Raw genomic sequence first — 21,794 nt, 5'->3', positions numbered from 1 at the left:
TTAGTTCATTGCATGCTATAATTACATCATGTATGCAACATGCACATACCTCAATAATGAAAAACAAGGATTGGCACACTGGCCTTCATCAGTTATGGAATTTATCTATGCATAACTAAAACTCTGATCTTATCTTCCAGTTTGCGCGTTTTTGCAACCCCGCGCGATAGCGCTACGATTTTTCGCCAGCTCGCTCACCGTTCTCCTGTGCTGCGAGTGCACCAAGTTTTGTTCCAATCGGTGGTTTATTGTAAAAGTTAGCGAGGTTTAAAAATCTTAAAAACCGCACGTACGCAGATCGATCGCCTCTCCTGCCAGTCAGCGCCGCGTGGATTAGTCTCTTCTCCTGTCACTCCCCGGGACGGTCCGTCCCTTCCTGCGCCATTGCGTCTTTACTAGAGCTGAGGGACGCTGTGGGTGGCCGGCAGAAGTCCCCAACCAAACACAATTTTCGGAGGGCCCGGAAACGGCACGGCCCGGCCCGGAGCAGGAGATGTCGCCAAACGGAGAATCTGATCTCGGCGGAGAGCATCCAGCGCCCACTGTGAGTCCCAAACGCACCGCCATCACAACCCCTTCCCATCTGGTCCCCCTCGCTGGCTCCTGCCCCCCTCCCCAGTGATACCCCCCCTCTGCCCCATGACTCTTCCCCCGTCTATTCTCCGAGCTCTCCACCCCCCCCCCCCCCCCCACACACGCCGGCGCGGCCGTAGCTGCTGGTGCTTCCGGGCCGAGCCAAGGATCCACACCGACGGATGGATGATATTGACTATGGGTAGACAATAACACAAAATATAGATGATTTAGATGATCTTATGACATGGGTTTTTCTGGAACGCGATCAAATGGAATGTTGCATTTGCGGTGAATTTGAACCCCATATCGGCAGGAAAAACACTGCCGGTTCGTATGGGGCCCAAATCACATTTTCGCTTATAGAGGATTGATTAAAGTCATCCCAAGAAGCAAGTTTATATGCAAAATACACGACTTACACCGTGTTTTGTCCCGTACTTGAGATCCGTCACGTTGTAGGCATTGACGGCGTTAGAAGTAGCTTTTTATTTTAATCCAGCGATTTAAAAAAAAAAATTTTAATTAAACATATGGAGAACGGAAGTCCGGTCGATTTTTCATCAGCAGCTTGCAGCCCGAGGAATTCCGCCTCCGACAGGCAGGAGAAAACGGCATTTTAATCCCGCCCCCCCCTCCCCCTCAAAGGCGCCAAAGTCGCACATACAGCCAGTGGCAGAACTGCAGCACCGCTGAAGGTAAGTTTTGTAACATCGCTACAAGAAGGGAGAGGAGCGGCAACCTGGAGATCCTGGGAGGGAGAGTGGGGGAGGAGAGGGGATAGAGGGAGAGGAGGGAAGTAGGGAGAGGAGAGGAGTTATGGAGGGAGTGACTGAGGGTAGGGGAAAGAAGAGGTGAGGGAGGGAAGGAGGGAAAAGAAGGAGGAGGTGGGGAGGGGGAGTGGGGGAGGAGGGGGAATAGAAGGAGAGGAGGGGGTAGTGGGAGAGGTAGGGAGTGGGAAATAGAGGGAGAGGAGGGCAGTGGGGAGGTGAGGAGGGATAGTGGGGGAGATGGGGGGAAGTGAGGCATGGGGAGGTGGGGGATGGAAGGATAGGAGGGGGGTAGGGAGGGGAGAGGCGTTATGGAGGGAAAGAGGAAGTGACTGAGAGTAGGGGAAAGGAGAGGGAGAGAGAGGTGAGGGAAGGATTGGGGAGGGGAGGAGGAGAGGGGAAGGAAGAGGGAGGGTGGAGGAGGTGGAGAGAGTGCTTGGGATGAGGGGAAATGAGCTGCGCCTGTGCAGTTGGGGGCTATGGGTGAGTGGTGAAATATTGCGTTAGGGGACCAAGTCTCCTGTGTGACAGGGACCCAACAGGTCCCACTTAGTCTAGTTGAGTATAAAAGTTGGGACAGACCAGGACTTTATTCCTTCGAGTGAAGGAGACAGTGGGGTGATCTTATCGGTCTGTATAAAATCATGAGGGGAATAGATCGGGACGATGCAGATTTTTTTTCCCCCTGGTGTAGGGGAGTAAAGAACAAGAGGACTCAGGTTTAAGGTGAGAGGGGAAGGGTTTAATTGGAACCTGAGGAACAACATTTTCCACATAAAAGGTAGTGGGTATATTGAATGAGCTGCCAGAGGAAGTGGTTGAAGCAGGTACAATGACTAACATTTAAAAGTCATTTGAACAGGTACATGGATAGGAAAGGTTTGGCAGTGTATGGGAAAATGTGACAAGGTTAGGTGGATCATCTTGGTCGGCATAGACAATTTGATCCAAAGGACCTATTTCTGTCCTGTATGACTGAGTCTTGGGGCCAGGTTGAGGTGAAATAATAAGAAGGTGGTCAATCCAGTAGTTATTGGGACCTACCACGATGCAGGTAATGCTGACAATCATATTTACAGTAACACCCATCTTCTATATCACCAAATCGGCCAATATTCACATGGGATTATACATTAAATGTTGGCAGTCTGCTTTGTCAAAACAGGCAAATAGTTAAATCCAACCCAGGACGTGTGCTCAAGGAATGTGCTGAGGAGTTAGCAGATGTGCTAACAGACATCTTTAACATCTCCCTTAGTCAAGCCATTGTCCCCACATGCCTCAAAACCTCCACGATAATCCCCATAGCGAAGAAACCAGTGGTTGCCTGCCTAAATGACTACCGCCCTGTCCCCAATAATAATGAAGTGTTTTGAACGCCTAGTGAAACCCCACATTACTGCCAGCCTCCCCTCATCGTTAGACCCCCTCCAGTTTGCCTATCGCCCCAACCGTTCTACAGAGGATGCCATCTCTACCACGCTGCACACAGTACTCACGCATCTGGAAAACAATAACACATACGCCAGAATCCTGTACATTGACTTCAGCTCAGCGTTTAACATCATCATCCCACAGAGACTTGTGGAGAAACTAACCCTGCTGGGCCTCAACACCACCCTGTGTCACTGGATCTTGGACTTTCTGACAGAGAGACCGCAGTCAGTCCATGTTGGCAAGAACACTTCAGGCTCGATCACGCTGAGCACCGGCTCCCCTCAAGGCTGTGTGCTTAGCCCGCTGTTGTTCACATTGCTCACACATGACTGTGCTGCCAGATTCAGGGACAATAAGATCATAAAATTCGCGGATGACACAACAGTGGTGGGACTCATCAGCGGGGATGACGAGTCAATGTACAGGGAGGAAGTGGAACAACTAGTGGACTGGTGCGACAAAAACAATCTAAAATTAAATGTCGACAAAACGAAGGAGATGGTTGTCGACTTCAGAAGGGCGCAGCCAAAGCATACACCCCTCAACATCAGTGGCACTGCAGTGGAGAGAGTGGAGAGCATAAAGTTCCTCGGTGTGTAAATTACAGACAGCCTCACCTGGTCCAGGAACACCACTGGGACTGTCAAACGGGCCCATCAGCGACTGCACTTCCTGAGGAAACTAAAACAGGCCTCACTCCCCACCAACATCCTCAGGACTTTCTACAGGGGTACGGTGGAGTCTGTACTCACGTACTGCATAAATACGTGGTACTCCACCTGCAACTGCTCGGACAGGAAGGCTCTGCAGAGGGTAGTGAGGGGAGCAGAGAGGATCATTGGCGTCTCCCTACCCTCGGTACAAGAACTGTTCCGGAGCCGCTGTCTGAAAAAAGCTCAGAGAATTGCAAAGGACAAACTGCACCCCCTCCACATACACCTGGATCTCCTGCCATCAGGCAAGAGATATCGAAGCATCAAAGCCCGGACTACAAGACTGCTAAACAGCTTCCTACCACAGGCTGTGAGGCTGCTAAACAGTCACTCTGTACTCACAGTCTCTTGATTCTGCGGCTGGCACGGACACTTTAATAACTGGCACTGGCCACTTTAATAACTGGCACTGGCCACTCAAATCAGCTGCCCCGGACATTTTTATGATTGGTTTATTGTATTTTAACGTTGTGTTTTACCTGCTTTTAACTATTTATTTATACTGTTCCATCAGGGACTGGATTGTTTTTAGTGTTATTATGTGTGAAACGTTTTAAATTTCATGTGCGATGCTCCGCTATTCCCTGGGAAGCGTCTTTTCATTTTGCACTGTACAACTGTTGCTTGCAAGATGACAATAAAGGTTGATTTGATTTGATTTTGATTTGATATGGCCTGATCCATTTAACACAATGTGGGCATTCATGACATAATCAGCATTTGCTGACCACTCTCCATTGCATTTTTTCCAAGAGGAAATAGTGAGTGATCTTCTTAAACCACTGCAGTGCAAGAATGCTTCAAGATATGAACTTGAAAATCTGTATGGAACCCATCTCTGGTGAGAGAAACTTATGGCACGCATTAATGCCTAACCAAATGAACCTTGCTAGGCGAGGTGATATTTACTGGATTGTAGTCATAAGGAATAGGAGTAGAATTAGGCCATTCGGCTCATCAAGCCATTCAACACCAGGTGGCACCAGCAATGGCTGCCTCGCAACAGTCTGTCTGTCCTTTCCTTCTTTGTGTTTAAATAGTATGTGTTAAATGTATATTTTTAGTGTTCTTTAGCTTGTTTTATGTGGGGGGTGGGGGGAACTTTTTCTAATCCCTTACCTCAACAGAGATGCGATTTTGTTCCGTATCATATCTCTGTCCGCACTGCGGCCTAACATCGAGAGTTGGCGGCCTTTGTTGGAGACCGATTTTTGAGAGTTCCACCGCGGGGAGCCTACAGGACTTTAACATCGTGGAGCCCGCGATCTCTTTGCCCGGGATCGACCTCGGAATTCCAACCGTCGATGCTTGCGTACTTAACATCACAGAGCTTGCGGTCTCTAGTCAGAGACCGACATCCGCAAGGAGCCGCAGGAGCTTCGACCGCCCCGACGCTGGAGTTTCAATTGCCCTGACGCGGGAACTTCGACCGCGCCGACGCGTGAGCTTTGATCGTCCTGACGTGGGAGCTTCGACCGCCCTGACGCGGGGACTTCGACCGCCGGCTGCGGGAACTTCGATTGCCCCGACGTATGGTTCGACTTCCCCGACCGCGGGAGAATAAAGCGGAAGAAGATTGGACTGTTTTACCTTCCATCACAGTGAGGAATGTGGGAATCCACTGTAACTTTTGTTAACTTTTAAGTAGTTGTGTGTCTTGTTTTTTTCCCCGTATGGCTGTATGGTAATTCGTATATCACTGTACCTTAATTGGTACATGTGACAATAAAAGACCTTTAAAACCTTTGAATCATAGCTGATCTATCTCTCCCTCCTAACCCTATTTCTCCTGCCTTCTCCCCATAACCTCTGACATCCGTACTGATCACGATTCTTTTACCAAGCCAAAAATAATTGCTTTGACCAGATAACCATACAATGTTTGTACCTGAAACGCCTGCCACGTTGTTGATTCATTTTTGCTCTTGGAGCCACACCATCAACAGCCATGAAAAATATTTTTTTTGGCTTAATAATGCGAAAGAGAACTTCCACATAGTGGAAAATATCAGCAACTATCTTTTCTTCAGAGATCCGAAAGTGCACATCTTCATCATTTGGGTGAGAGCATTGGTGGATAATTCCATTCATATCCAAGTAGAGATTGTCAAATTCCGGAATCTGCAAAATTAAATAACAAAAGTTTGCATAAGAGAATTGTAAGGAATTTATAAATGTAATATGCAAAACTTTCTAATTTCAAACTGATGGCAAACTACTGAAGAAAAGGCTGACATAAACAAAAATATTAATGATAAAGTCGATATTTTATTTTAATATTTCATTCGTTTCCACGCCATTAGTTGCATTCCATTCAAAGTTACGCTTAGAACAATCTTAGGTGAAATCCTCACATATTCAACTTAAAATGTTTAATAAACAGGGCACAAAACAACAGCTTTACAAGCGCCACCCAAAGCACAAACAAATTTCATGACAATTAACCATGAGCATGCATTACAATAATGCTTTCCCTGTACAATATTCTTATCAGTATACCGCCTGCAATTAAGCGAAATAACAGAGCCAGCTTTCTATTGGCTCAGCACGTAAGGGCAACACACAACTATCTCAACAATGCATTTCTGCAATTGATGCAGTCGGCTGATCAGATAGAATGGCATTAAATGAGTTACAATATACCCCAGAATGTCAATATCATAGAGAGATATGAGAAGTGGAGTAAAATGCAGAACCATCAATTTCGCAATGAATAGACTTCATAAACTAGCAAGAATAGAGGCCAATGACCTAGCCTATTAAAATAAATATTTATGAGCCTGTTTAAACAACATTATTTTGGAAATTGGCCAATTATGTAACCGTCTAAAATTTCATCCTGGCAATTTACCATAATATTACGCTATCGCATCTACATATCAAAAATGTAATCTCTGATGCCATGACTTATATTTACCCCTTTATCAACACCACCAAACAAGGTTACCAAGTTAATATTCTCTGCAAACTTACTTCTTGAGCACTAGCTACATAATAAAATGACTTCACTTTAAATTAAGTATTTCATGTACATATTTCAGGACCATGGCCATGACCCTAAAATATCTCCCCACAATGCTGCTTTAATGCTTTAAATCAATTAGGGTGTGCTTTAATCAATTTCTTTTCATATTTCAATTTTTTAATGTTATCAGTATTTTGTTTCTTTTGGATGATGAGGGGAAAAAATCTATTTCTGTCGCAAACTAAAACTTAATCCAATCTAGGCTTCAACGTTTTTTAATGTTATCAGTATTTTGTTTCTTTGGGATGATGAGGGGGAAAATCTATTTATGTCGCAAACTATAACCTATTTTCAGTCTAGGCTTGAACATCCAATTTTTTTCCAAGTTTTACACCATTCTCAATCTCAAATATATAATTGATCTGTTGAGGATGAAACACCAAAGAATGATCAAGGACATGTCATATGAGGTTATAATAAATCAATAAACTAGATCACCACCAGTAAATATGGGCAACATAACATCCTCCACATACTCGTGCTCCACAAGGCTAGGTCCTCAGCCATTACCATATTACTTATACACTGACGACTGTGGCGCCAAATACTGCTCTAACTCCATTTACACGTTTGCAGATGACACCATTGTAGTGAGCTGGATCTCAAACAATAATGAAAATGCCTCAATGTCAGAAAAAACAAAGGAGCGAGTCATCGACTTAAGAAAGTGGGGTGGAGTAAATGCTCGGTCTGCATCAATGGTGCTGAATGTGATTCTGGTCATTCTCTTGAAACCTTGAAACCAAGTACGGCCAGACTCAGGATGTATGCCCAACCTTCCAACCTACCTCATTGTGACCCATGTACTTTTTTCCATCTGTACTTTCTCTGTAAAGTACAACAGGATCCTCGACAACTGGAACCTCGATTTCCTGACCAACAATCAGTGAGGATAGGGGACAAATCATACAAACCAACCTCCATCCCATTGATTCCATTATACCTCACGCTGCCTCAGCAAAGCCAGCAGCATTATCAAGGACGAGTCGCATCCTGGCCATTCCCTCTTTTCTCCTCTCCCATCGGGCAAAAGGTGTAGAAGTGTGAAAACGCACACCTCCAGATTCAGGGATAGTTTATTTCCAGCTACAACAACTAGAGAGCAGTCCTGACCACTATCTACCTCATTGGAGACCCTCGGACTATCTTTGATTGGACTTTACTAGCTTTATCTTACACTAAACCTTATTCACGTTATTTACTTTATCATGTACTGTGAATGGCTTGATTGTAATCATATATTGTCTTTCCGCTGATTGGTTAGCACACAAAAGCTTTTCATTGTACCTCGGTACACGTGACAATAAAGTAAACTAAACTATACCTGTAACAGTGTATTCTGCACTGTTATTATTTCCTTTTGCATTTCTTGATGCATACCAACACCAGGATCTGGTTGGAATATTTAATAAGGCCAAAGTCCGAATGCAAACGGTTCCATTCAAGAATGTTACATAAAATAGGAAAACAACAAATATAGCTCCTTTATCCATAGAGTGAGACAGAAAGCAGGAATAGAGGCCAGTGAACTTAATATTTGGCATAGGGAAAACATTGGAAAATATTATTTAATGTGTAATAGCAGGGCATGTTGAAATATCCCAGGCAATACCAATACAGTTCCATATAGGTTTGCCCCATTTATTGGATTTCTTTGAAGTAACATCTGCTGCGGACAAAATAAAAACTGGTGGATATGCTACACTTAGATTTCTAAAATGCATTGGATAAGGTGCAGGGCCAGCCGCTATTGTGAAAAATGAAAGTTCACGGTGTCGGAGGAAATACTGGTGAGGAGAGAAAACTGACTGGCTAAGTGGAAATAGCTTAAGCATAATTATTTTTTTCTGTCTGCCAATGGTTGGCGGCAATGAGTGATGTGCCACGAGGATCAGTGCCCCAGGACCTCAATGTTTTATAATTTATATAAGTAACTTGGATAAAGAGATTTAAGGAAAGGTTCACAAATTTGTTGTTCACACAAAGATAAGTCGAAAGTAAATTGCAAAGAGGGCACATGGAGGCTACAAGGGGGCATGGGTAGTGGAGAGAGTGAGGAAAAATGAGCAAATGGAATGGAATGTATGATTCTTTTTAAATCTTGATTGTCAAAATCAAAAAGATTATCTAAATGGCTAGAGACCCGGGTTCGATCCCAACTACGGGCACTGTCTGTAATGGTTTGTACGTTCTCCCCGTGACCTGCATGGGTTTTTTCCGAGATCTTCGGTTTCGTCCCACACTCCAAAGAAGTACAGATTTGTAGGTTAATTGGCCTGGTAAATGTAAAAATTATCCCTAGTGGGACATTGTTAATGTGTGGGGATTGCTGGTCGGCGCGGATCCGGTGGGCTGAAGGGCCTGTTTCCACGCTGTACCTCTAAACTAGAAGATATGGGGAAATGAGCCATGCCTGCGCAGTTGGGGGCTATGCATGAGTGGTACAATATTGCGTTGGGAGGGACAGGTTGCATTGGGGGGAACGGGTGAGTGGTGGAATATTGCATTGGGGAACAGGTTGCATGGCGGACCAGGCCTCCCACTTAGTCTAGCAATAATTTATTTTCCCAATCTTTTGGTTTAGATCTCATAGGTGGGTGTGTCATGAATGGCTAGTTTACAAACGGAAACATTGCATTTCTATTTGTTTATATCAGTACACGCGATGTATGAAATAAGTCTCACAATCTGCAATCTCACAATAATAATCATGTCTTGGCTCCTTTTTGGAGAACATTGTTACTTTAGTACAGTTGGGTATTACTCAAAGTTGAACTCTTTCAAATGTATGCATGCACAGTAATCTGCTGAAAGTTCACAGTAATCATCTTTCATACTGTCATGGTTTATTATGGTGTACAATAATCATGTGAAACATGGGGTTATTTGTATTATTGTTTTGACAGTTAAAACCTCTTGCATTAACCTTCCTCGGAATCTCCCTTCACCATGATCCCAGCGTGCACCCTGCCTAGCTAGCCTGAAACAAAGCGTGTGATTGAGTCGGACGCCTATTGACCAATGTCCAACGTGCTTTGATTGGACAATTACTACTCGGAAAATTGGACGTTTTTTCCATATTTTAAAAATATGTGCAGGTTTTTTTCTTGACGAGTTTCAGATATGATTTCTATAATATTTTTACACAATATATTATAAATACAGGTAGATATGGGATGTGGGTCACGAAATGAAACGAAAAAGCACCTCAGCCCACGGTCTAAAGGGAATAACATTTAGTACAAGGTAAAGCCAGTAATGTCCGATCAAAGATAGTCCGAGTGTCACCAATGGGGCAGATAGTAGTTCAGAACTGTTCTCTAGTTGTGGTAGGATGGTTCAGTTGCCTCATAACAGCTGGGAAGAAACTGTCCCTGAATCTGGAGGTGTGCAGTTTCACACTTCTTTTCCTTTTGTCCAATAGGAGACGGGAGAAGAGGGAGTGGCCAGGGTGCAACTCATCCTTGATTATGCTGCTGGCCTTGCCAAGGTATAAGGTATAAATGAAGTCGATGGAAAGAAGGTTGGTTTGTGTGGTCTCGGTTGCATCCACAATTCACTGCAATTTCTTGTGGTCTTGGATGGAGCTGTTCCCAAATCAAGCTGTGACGCACCCCGATAAAATTATTTATACGGTGCATCTGTAGAAGTTGGTGAGGGTTGTTGGGGACATGCCAAGCTTCCTTAGTCTTCCAAGGAAGTAGAGGCATTGGTGTATTTTCTTGGTCATTACTTCAATATTGGTTGTCCAGAAGAAGTCACTGGTGATATTTACTCCTAGGAATTTGATGTTTTCAGCCATCTCTTCTTCGGCACTCTCAATACAAACTGGAGTATGTGTACGCGCTTCACTTCCTGAAGTCGATCACTATCTCCTTTGTCTTGCTGACATTGAGAAAACTTGTTGTCTCGACACAAGGTTCTCAATCTCCTTCCTGTACTCCAACTTATCATTATTTGATATCCGGCCCACAATGGTGGTGTCATTTGTGAATTTGTAAATTGAATTAGATTTGTACTTGCTGCATAGTTGTGGGTGTACAAGGAGTAAAGAAGGGGGCTGAGAACGCATCCTTACAGAGCACCAGTGTTGAGCATTATCGTAGAGGATGATTTATCCCCTATCCTCACTGATTGGGGTCTGTTGGTCAGGAAGTCAAGGATCCAGTTGCAGAGATGAGTGCTGATTCCAAGTACCTTGAGTTTGGTGATCAACTTGGATGATGTAATGGTGTTCAAGGCAGAGCTGTTATCTATGAATAGGAGTCTAAAGTGTCTGTCTTATCCAGGTGTTCCAGTGATGAGTGGAGGGCCAGCGCGATTGCATTGTCCGTGGATCTGTTGTGGGAGTAGGTGAACTGCAGTGGATCAAGGCCGCTTGGTGGACTGGATTTAATGCATTCCATAACTAGCCTCTCAAAACAAAACATTGTCGGAGAAACTTTGAAGAATGCTTACCAGATCAATACCTGGAATGTACGAATTCCCTCGAGGCATGCTAAGTTTTGCATGCTGGGTTTTTGCAAAGTTTAATTGAAATGTAAAGATCCCGAGGATGTTTCTACTGATGCAATGATCTTGCACCAGGGATGACTGCTTAAAAATAAGGGGCTACCCATTTAAGACAAATGAGAGAATGTTTTTTTTTATCGTGGATGGTTGCAAGTCTTTGAAACTCTCTTCCTTTAACCATATAACCATATAACAATTACAGCACGGAAACACGGCCCTACAAGTCCGTGCCGAACAATTATTTTCCCTTAGTCCCACCTGCCTGCACTCATACCATAACCCTCCATTCCCTTCTCATCCATATGCCTATCCAATTTATTTTTAAATGATACCATCGAACCTGCCTCCACCACTTCCACTGGAAGCTCATTCCACACCGCTACCACTCTCTGAGTAAAGAAGTTCCCCCTCATGTTACCCCTAAACTTCTGTCCCTTAATTCTGAAGTCATGTCCTCTTGTTTGAATCTTCTCTATTCTCAAAGGGAAAAGCTTGTCCACATCAACTCTGTCTATCCCTCTCATCATTTTAAAGACCTCTATCAAGTCCCCCCTTAACCTTCTGCACTCCAGAGAATAAAGACCTAACTTATTCAACCTTTCTCTGTAACTTAGTTGTTGAAACCCAGGCAACATTCTAGTAAATCTCCTCTGTACTCTCTCTATTTTGTTGACATCCTTCCTATAATTGGGCGACCAAAATTGTACACCATACTCCAGATTTGGTCTCACCAATGCCTTGTACAATTTTAACATTACATCCCAGCTTCTATACTCAATGCTCTGATTTATAAAGGCTAGCATACCAAAAGCTTTCTTTACCACCCTATCTATATGAGATTCCACCTTCAAGGAACTATGCACGGTTATTCCCAGATCCCTCTGTTCAACTGTATTCTTCAATTCCCTACCATTTACCATGTACGTCCTATTTTGATTTGTCCTTTAATGGTGCTAGAAACAAATTTTTTCATTTTTTATGGCAAAATATACATTCATAAAGAAAGGGTTGAAATATCAGCATTGGTAAACCAGAATATAGAGTTCAAGTTTCAAATAATTTAGCCATGACCTTACTAAATGGCAGAACAGGATTGAGAGGCTAAAGGGCCTGTCCCACTGTACGAGGTAATTCAAGAGCTCTCCCGAGTTTAAAAAAAAAATCAAACTTGTGATAAGCACGTAGAATGTACGTAGCGGGTACGCCGGAGTTTGGGACGTCTCTTAGCGGCTCATAGCGCTAACGGCAGGTATGATGGAAACGCGGTAAGCTCGTGAAGACTCGTGAAGATTTTTCAACATGTTGAAAAATGTCCACGAGAGCCCCGAGTACCTACGAGCAGCTATTACCGTAATTCTCCGAGTTTGAATCAGGGGAAACTCAGGAGAACTCTTGAATTAGCTCATAGAGTGAAACAGCCCCTTTAGTTATCCATTCCTGCTCCTGATATGTTTTAGCAAGATACACCCAACCCACCACATAAGATTAGGCACACTGAGCTCAGGTCAATGAGCAAGGCTCTACATAGAAAAAAGTTTTAAGTAGCAACAGAACTAAGAGATAATAAAAAAATTAAAATGGAAAAATAGTTTTCCTCCCTTAAGTACATGAATGTGGCCGGCATGTTCAAATCTGTATAATGACAGGTGTGGCTGTGTCACTTGATGTCCAGACTCATAACTGCATCACAACCAACAACAAACCTCTAATTAAATTAACGTCACAATCAGCAAAAAAAATTACATTATATTTATGAATGGAATACAGCCATATTTTATTCAATGAAATATGAAACCTTCCCACAGTAAAAGACTAACTGCGAGAGGAATTCAACTGGTCAGGCAGCATCTGTGGAGGGAAATGCACATACGGTGTTTTGGGTCAAAAACCTTCTAAAGACATTCTATCACACTTCAAACATTCCACATTCTCCAAAGCATTCAAATCTAGATTCTGAATTGCACCTGGGCAAAATATCAGCCATTGTATATCTTAAGCAAAGGGCTATTCTGTTTCTTTTTATTTAATGGAGCTTTGAATCACTGATTGTTTAATGAGTCAGACCAGAGTATCGGAACGCCCATGTATAATATAATTTACAGTGATATAAATTTAATTATTTGCACCCCCACATAGGTCCCACAGGTTATACCGATGTAGATTAAAAATAAATAGCTTAAACATGCTTGCTGTATGCAATAAACACTAATTCTCCAATGCCCTAATTTGTCAGACTACGTCCAAAATCCAGTGCTGAAGTTGCAGCAATTTGTTTGAATTGAACATCAGAAAGTATGATGCCAACGTATTCACCTTATATTTCTTCGTTCCCTCTCAATCATCTATATTGATAATGCACCAAACATTTTGGAACCTCAACATTCTGTTCAAGTTGACCTGCCAATCCTCAGCCATCTCTCATCCTTATGTCCTCTTATACCACTGTAGTGCCCATCTCTCCTCCCATCTTAAGCCAAATAAATCTATATTTCTGTTACCAGGTTGTCGGTTTTGCCCAATCAATAGTTTCAATAGACAATAGGCGCAGGAGTAGGCCATTCCTGCCTTCTCCCCATATCCCCTGACTGCACTATGTTTAAGAGCCCTATCTAGCTCTCTCTTGAAAGTATCCAGAGAACCAGCCTCCACCGCCCTCTGAGACAGAGAATTCCACACTCACAACTCTCTGTGAGAAAAACTGTTTCCTCGTATCCGTTCTAAATGGCTTACCCCTTATTCTTAAACTATGGCCCCTGGTTCTGCATTCCCCAACATCGGGAACATGTTTCCTGCCTCTAGCGTGTCCAAACCCTTAATAATCTTGTATGTTTCAATAAGATTCCCTCATCCTTCTAAACTCCAGAGTATACAAGCCCAGCCGCTCCATTCTCTCAGCATATGACAGTCCCGCCATCCAGGGAATTAACCTTGTAAATCTACGCTGCACTCCCTCAATAGCAAGAATGTCCTTCCTCAAATTAGGGGACCAAGACTGCACACAATACTCCAGGTGTGGTCTCACTAGGGCACCGTACAACGGCAGGATGAACAAGGACCCCCAGATCCCATTGTACTTCCTCTTTTCCCAACTTGACAGCATTTAGATAATAATCTGCCTTCCTGTTTTTGCTACCAAAGTGGATAACCTCACATTTATCCACGTTAAACTGCATCCGCTATGCATCTGCCCACTCACCCAACCTGTCCAGGTCACCCTGCAATCTCATAGCATCCTCCTCACAATTCACACTGCCACCCAGCTTTGTGTCATCTGCAAATTTGCTAATGTTACTTTGAATCCCTTCATCTAAATCATTGATGTATATTGTAAATAGCTGCGGTCCCAGCACAGAGCCTTGCGGTACCACTAGTCACTGCTTGCCATTCTGAAATGGACCCGTTAATCCCTACTATTTGTTTCCTGTCTGCCAACCAATTTTCTATCCATGTCAGCACTCTAACCCCAATACCATGTGCCCTAATTTTGCCCACTAATCTCCTATGTGGGACCTTATCAAATGCTTTCTGAAAGTCCAGGTGCACCACATCCACTGACTCTCCCTTGTCCATTTTCGTAGATACATCCTCAAAAAATTCCAGAAGATTAGTCAAGCATGATTTCCCCTTTGTAAATCCATGCTGACTCGGACTGATCCTGTTACTGCAATCCAAATGTGTTGCTATTTCATCTTTTACAATTGACTCCAGCATCTTCCCCACCACCGATGTCAGGCTAACTGGTCTATAATTCCATTTTCTCTCTCCCGCCTTTCTTAAAAAGTGGGATAAGAGCCAGCCAGGAATTACCAACGCGAGGCTGGCCGACCAGGGCTGTGGTAGCGGGGCGACCCAACTTCCGACCTGACTTTGGAGCCTCGGAGACTCGGCCGCGGGCCAGTAAACGACATCGTCTGGAGCTCGCAAGTCATAGGTTGGTGACCTGTTTTTCCGGAGCTCCCGCAACAACAGCTGCGTCCGCTGGACTGGAAGGCGGCAGCTTCAGCAGCTTCGACCGCCCCGGGCCGCGGAGTTTGAACCGGCCCATTTGCGGAGCTCGGATTCAGCAGCGGGACTTGCTCACCATCACCCGGTGGGGTCACAACATCAGAGGCCTGGATTGCCTCAGCGCAGAGGGAGAGGAAGGAGGGAAGAGACATAGAAACATAGAAAATAGGTGCAGGAGTAGGCCATTCGGCCCTTCAAGCCAGCACCGTCATTCAATATGATCATGGCTGATCATCCAACTCAGTATCCTGTACCTGCCTTCTCTCCATACCCCCTGATCCCTTTTGCCACAAGGGCCACATCTAACTCCCTCTTAAATATAGCATTGACTTTGGGTCTTTAAACTGTGTTGAGTGTTTGTTTTGTTATTTATTCTATGTTATGACTGCAGGCTAAACCATTTCGTTGCACTGAAAAGTGCAATGACAATAAAATTGAATCCAATCCAATAACATTAGCTACCCTCCAACCCACAGGAACTGATCCTGAATCAAAAGAACATTGTAAAATTATCACCAATGCTTCCACGATTTCTAGAGCCACTTCCTTAAGTACCCTGGGATGCAGACCATCAGGCCCTGGGGATTTATCAGCCTTTAGTCCCATCATTCTACCCATCACCATTTCCTGCCTAATGTGGATTTCCTTCAGTTCCTCCGTCACCCCAGACCCTCTGGCCACTAGTACATCAGTAACATTGTTTGTGTCCTCCTTAGTGAAGATGGATCCAATGTACCTGTTCAACTCATCTGCCATTTCCTTGTTCCCCGTAATAAATTCACCTTTTCCTGGGTAGAGTCCAAAATAACTTGAATAAAACTCGACTGTTTGACTCCTAATGATTATCAAGTATCATCAAGAAAGTGTCCATTTATATAGTGCCATAAATGTCATTGCATTCAAATTTCCCAAAGCTCATTTTAACCAATCCCTCCTCAGACTCAACAAACCTCTGAATTCCAATTTCCCTCAGCTGTGGTCATTCAGCCATCCATAACTATATTATTGGCAGCAGTATCTTCAGATGTTTGGGACCAAAGAATTGATATTATTTCAGTTTCTCTGGTTCACACCCCCCACCATCTATTTAAAGAATACCAAAATCAACAGGGAACCATCCAATTCAAAAATATTCTTCCTTGGTTTAATGACTATTATTTTCAAATTATATTTCCGTAAAGTTCCATGAAATGTATCAGAAGTAGATAGAGTGGTAAAGACGTATAGTTGTGTGCTTGCCTTCATTGGTCGGGACATGGAATGCAAGAGTCAGGAGGTCTTGATACAGTCTTTGGTTAGGCCGCATTTGGAGCTCTGTGTGCAATTCTGGTCACCCCGTTACAGAAAGATGTGGAGGCTTTGGAAAGGGTGCAGAAGAGGTTTACCAGAATGTTGCCTGGGTTAGAGTTTATTAGCTACAGGGAGAGAGGTTGGACAAACTTGGATTGTTTTCTCTAGAGCACCAGAGATTGTGGGGAGACCAAGATGGTCAGAATGTTTTTCCCAGGGTGAAATTGTCAAAGACTAGAGGGCATAGCTTTAAGGTGAGATGATAAGTTTTTATTCTTGCACAGAGGGTGCTGGATCCCTGGTACACCCTGCTAGGGGAGATGGTGGAGGCAGATATGATTCAAGTGGCATTTAGGAGTTTTTTAGATAGGCACATGGATATGCAAAGAAAGGAGGGATATGGATCATGTGCAGGCAGATGAGATTAGTTCATCTTGGCATCATGTTCAACACAGAGACTGTTATATGTTTTATGAGAAGTGGAAATTGGAAATTTAAGATCCTGTGAATTGAAAGATGATGATCCTGTGAATGTATGCTTATCATAATGGGTCAGAAAAACCAACCCATTGATCCCGAGTTTTGGAAGGTCAACAGTAGTCCTTCTCCATGAGTCCCTCCGTTCTCAGCCACTCCAGGGAGTTAAGCACTGCCAAGACAATTGCAGACCTAGCCTATTCCTGCAGCAGGCATTTACAATTATCACAAATGATATTAAAAAAGTTACTTTTTGTGTAATTTTGTCTGCCCTGTGCACAACTCAGCTACAATTATTTAAAGCTCAACCTAGGTTGGTTCTTAATCCTGTAATATAGGTGCCCCTATGTAAATATGGTTTGTAACCCTTCCTCGAAAATGAAACAAGGTATTTTAATTCTATCCTTAATCTGACACCTGAAATTTGAGTGTCTTCCATAGGATATACATTGTCAGTCTCGGATCAAATTTGTTATGAATGAATTAATTATATGCACTCAATTTAGAAATAAACAACATTAATTAAATGTATAAAGACAACCATTTTAAAAGGTTCTCTTGCTTCAAATGACAAAATGTTCAGTAAACAGAAAATAAATTATGCTGTGTGTACTAAAACAGTCTTGACAAATGAGTACAGGCAACCCCCGCGTTAGATGTGCACATGTGTATTGTATTCCTGGAAAACGGACCGTAAGATGATTTTTCATAATTCATGCATCAACAAACAAATTTGAAAAAGTTGCTTTTAGTTTTTTTTAAATCAAATTTCATTAGAAGTAATTTTTATTCCACATCTCAAGATGCGAATTCCATATGGGCGGATTTCTGTTACCCAAACTGTAACGTGAAGACCATCTGCACTTAATTTGGGAAGTACTCTCACAAATTTGGGAACATGATAGGAAGCAATTACAATCCATAGAAAAACAAAATTCACATTCAAGTTACAAACAATCTGCTGGAGGAATTCAGAGTTGAGCTGCATTTGATGGCCTCTTTGATGTTTCGGGTCGAAACCCTGCATCAGGACTGAGAGGGGAGGTAGCTAGTATAAAGAGAGGGGGATTGGTGAGATAGGAGCTAGATATGATTGGTAGAATCAGAGGTGAGGATCCAGAGTGTTTAATTGTCACGTGTACCAAATACAGAACAATGAAATTCTTGCAGCAACCTGCAGGCTTTTAAACACAATATTCATAGATATTATTTAAAAATTAATTCAATAAATTAAATATATATATTATTGCGAATAGCCCACAGTCCTTTGTGCAACCAAGAGAGTTTGAAGTTCATAGCTTATTTAGTTTTCGTGATGTTCAAGAATCCGATGGTTGTTGGGAATAAAGTATTCTTGAATCTGGGGCTCACAGTTTAGAGAATCGTATATGTCCTTTCCGAGGGAAGAAGTGCAATGAGAGTGTGGCAAGGGTGGTGTGGGTCCTTGATGATGTTGGCTGCCTTTTGTAGATCGTGCCTCCGATTGATTACTTCGTTGGTGGGGAGGTAGGTACCTGTGATGGATCAAGCAATGGTGTCCATCAGCTTTTGTAGTCTCCTTCATTTCTCAAATTATTTGTAAACTTCTAAGGAAGTACAGATGTTGATGGACTGTATATATGATTGCATAGATGTATTGGGCCTAGGACAAATCTCCAGAAATATAAATGCCCACATACTTGAAGATAGATACAAAAAGCTGGAGTAACTCAGCTGGACAGGTAACCCATGAACTTGAACTTCCCTTCACTGCCAACCCTTTGATGATGACTGGTTCAACAACCAGCTCCTTGGTCTTGCTGACATTGAAAGAAAGGTTGTTGTTCTGGCACCATTCAATCAGACAATCGACCTCCCTCTTATACAGACTCATCATTGTCTGTAATTCATGCAACATTGGTGGTGTCATCAGCAAACTTAAAGATGGTGTTCATGCGTATATGGCTACACAGCCCTGAGGTGTTGATGGTTTGTGAGGAGGAAGCGTTGTTGCGAATTTGTACCAATTGTGGTCTGTTGATGAGACAGATGCACAGTTCCCTGAACTTGATAAGTTGGTGTTGACTGCTGGGTTGCAGTCAATGAACAACAGCTTAAAGATGAATATTTCACCTGCAATGAAGAATCCTTCTATCCTTTTTGTACTGGCTATTTCTCCTCTCCACTCTTGATCCTGATTCAGGGTTTCAACCCAAAATGTCAACCACCTCCCCCCCCCCAGCTCCCCCAGAGATGTCGTTCAAAGCACTAAGTTCCACTAACAGGTGGTTTGTTGCTCCAGATTCCAGCATGTTCTGTCTCATGTGTCTCCATTGCGTCCAAATTAATTCATTTCTAGACAAATAATTCAGTGACTCTTCCATAACAATTTCACTTCTTTAGCAGCCACTTTTTGTTGCAGAAAGGAATAGTATGCATTTATTTTGCCAGCTTGCCATAAAGGTTTAGTTTAGTTTATTGTCACGTGTACCGAGGTACAGTGAAATGCTTTTTTGTTTATTTTTTTTGATAAGAGATCAATAAATCATAACTTTTGAATGGTAACACCTGACAGATAAAATGAGGCCCAATTGTACACAATTTATGTTTTGTTGCATTTTTTATTCTGTAATTCCAATTGCAAACCCTCATCAGTTAGGAAATTGATTTGCTATTGTCGTTATGAGGAGTAAGTAAATCCCTGTTTCCATTGGACAAGAGTTTATTTGCTGAGGTATTAATGTTTATAGGAAAAGTGGGCAATGCCCCAGCAAGATTAATTAGCATGTGTTACATGCAGGATATCACAGATACATTCCCCTACAAAATACTAGAATGTCTTCAGTGTCACGGATTTCAGTCTTGCATCAGATTGAACACAATGAAAAAAAAATCTACGATTTCACATCAAGTTTACAAGAAGAATAGTGAGTGGTTATATCAGATGTATTTTCTTCTGTGTCAATTATAACTTGAAGATAAAACATTGAACACTGCCTCAGCTATATTTAGTATAGAGAAAAAATGAATGTCTGAAATGTGAAGACGGCATCATCCGTCCTGCTCTCCTCTCACCACCCTCCTACGGCAAAATTGTTCCTTGCCGACAATAAATGGGGGTGGGGAGGGAGGGGGTTTATACACTTGAACAAGGCAAAGCACTGCCTCAGCAATGACCGTTTCCAATAAAATATAACCGATAGATCTGACCAAAAAATAAAATCACAAATTGATATAACAGTAGAAATGAAGTAAAAAATATGAAATCACAATGACGTTACATCACAAAGCATCAATTCATTTTCTAGCTTCACTATTTAAAAATAAATAAAAACAAGTCCAAGTCATCTGCTATGTTGTCAGTACGTAAAAGCATCTAATCGTGGCATTTTGATAGTTTTGAATATAATTACAAACGTTAGTAAACAGAAATAAAAAACTTGGGTTACTTGTTATCAAAGCGGGAGAAAATCAATAAACATACAGAAGTTGCAGTGAAGAATTAAAATAACGTAAATATTTACAACGCTGTATAAGAATTCTTAAAACCCAGTGTTGTCACAACCAGCAGGGAAAAATACAACGTGAAACATTCAGTTACGAATGCAAATTCAAAATGCTAGTGGTTATGAACAGTGTCGCTAATTTAACACTGATGGTTGCATCGCACTAAATATTTGAGCGGAAATAATGCAGTTTCGTTTTATCGGATTCTATTTACTTTTGAGAAAAGTATACGAAGCGCGATTATGAACGGGCTCTTTTCAATACACGCCGTCAAGTGCTCTAATGTTTTAAACAGTATGTGGCGAGGAAATTAACTGGAGCCGAAGGCCGGGAGGAAAGCGAAGGCCTGGCACTTTGTCCGGGTAGCGGCCTAACGAAAGCACGGGAAAGGCGCCCGCCCGGGCCTCTCGTCGCTCGCTCGCTCGCTCGCTGCTCCCTCTCTCTCTCGCTTACCTGATGCTCCTTCACCACTTGGCTCAGACACGGGTAACGCTCGCTGATCCAGCGGTAGAATTTGGGGACACCCATGGTGGCGGCTCAGAGGGGAGGAGTGGAAGCGGCGGCGGCGGCGGCGAGGAGGAGGTTGTGGAGCGGGCCGTGGGCCGGGACTGGGCAAGCGCCGCCTCCCGGGTCCTGGCTCGAGCTCGGCCGCCCCGGCCCGGCCCGGTGACGTAACCCGCAGCAACAAACCGCCATCGCTAGGCCGCAGCCCGAACCAGGCAGCCACAACTACAACTCATTTATCGCTTTATTTTTGTTTTTATTCCACCTTGAAGAGTAAAGTGGGGACTCGAAGAACAGTATTCTCAACTCTGGGCAGAAGGTTTCCATTTCTGTAGCATCTCGCACTTTCACTTTGAAAGAGCCCAAAGCATTTCGTGGGACTTTTGAAAGATCGAGACAGGGGATGGGGGCTGTTCGGCCCATTGTGTCCGTGCTGGTCTATTAGAGGCAAGAAAACTGCAGGTGCTGGTTTACATTTTGGTTTGTGAAAAGCCACCCACTCTAACCTAGCCCCACTAACTCTATCTGCATCCCTCTGGATCTTAGCTCTTCGTGTACACATCCAAGCACTGCCAGTAATGTGCTGATAGTTTCTGTTACTCCCATCCTCTCACGCAATTGTTAAATACACCTAAAATCCCTCGGGGGGAAAGGTCATTCGGCCCATCCTGTCCATGCTAATCTATGATGATCCATCCAACCCAGCCTCATTAACATTTTCTGCATCCCTCTGGATCATAGCACTTCTTGTACACATCGCAGCACTACACTGAAATGTTCTGCTTCCACCATTCTCTCACTCAATTGTTAAAGACCCCAAAACCCCTCTTCCTGCATAAAGTATTTCCACATTTCTCCTCTAATCCTACCACCAACTACTTTGAACCACTGCCAACTACTCTTTGAGCCCTCTGTAATGAGAAGTGGGTCTTTATATTTACTTCGATGGGCATCTTGATCATCATGGACGAATTCAGTGTAATGGAGTGTATGACTATTCTA

At 43.1% G+C, this 21,794-nt stretch overlaps 1 protein-coding gene across 2 annotated transcripts in view; it reads right to left on the bottom strand.

Annotated features, from left to right (window-relative positions):
• Nucleotides 1-20,938, bottom strand: part of xrn1 (5'-3' exoribonuclease 1) — a 111,483-nt gene extending 90,545 nt beyond the window's left edge. Inside the window, exons 1-2 of one of the 2 annotated variants that reach the window (XR_004413812.1) lie at nucleotides 20,742-20,931; nucleotides 5,382-5,614 (exon numbers count right to left, since the gene is read on the bottom strand). Coding sequence is in view for 1 of the 2 variants with exons in the window: in XM_033031911.1 (XP_032887802.1) it covers nucleotides 5,382-5,614; nucleotides 20,742-20,816 (308 nt within the window). In the remaining variant the exon portion in view is untranslated. Of the gene's footprint in view, nucleotides 1-5,381; nucleotides 5,615-20,741 lie in introns of both variants that reach the window. The other variant, XM_033031911.1, reaches the window with a different exon arrangement.
• Nucleotides 20,939-21,794: the final 856 nt, after the last annotated feature.

The sequence above is a fragment of the Amblyraja radiata genome, chromosome 13 (assembly GCF_010909765.2).
Source record: "Amblyraja radiata isolate CabotCenter1 chromosome 13, sAmbRad1.1.pri, whole genome shotgun sequence".
In the NCBI taxonomy this organism is placed as follows: Eukaryota; Metazoa; Chordata; class Chondrichthyes; order Rajiformes; family Rajidae; genus Amblyraja; species Amblyraja radiata.
Note: the sequence above shows the minus strand (reverse complement) of the source record. Positions and strands in the feature narration are given on the sequence as shown.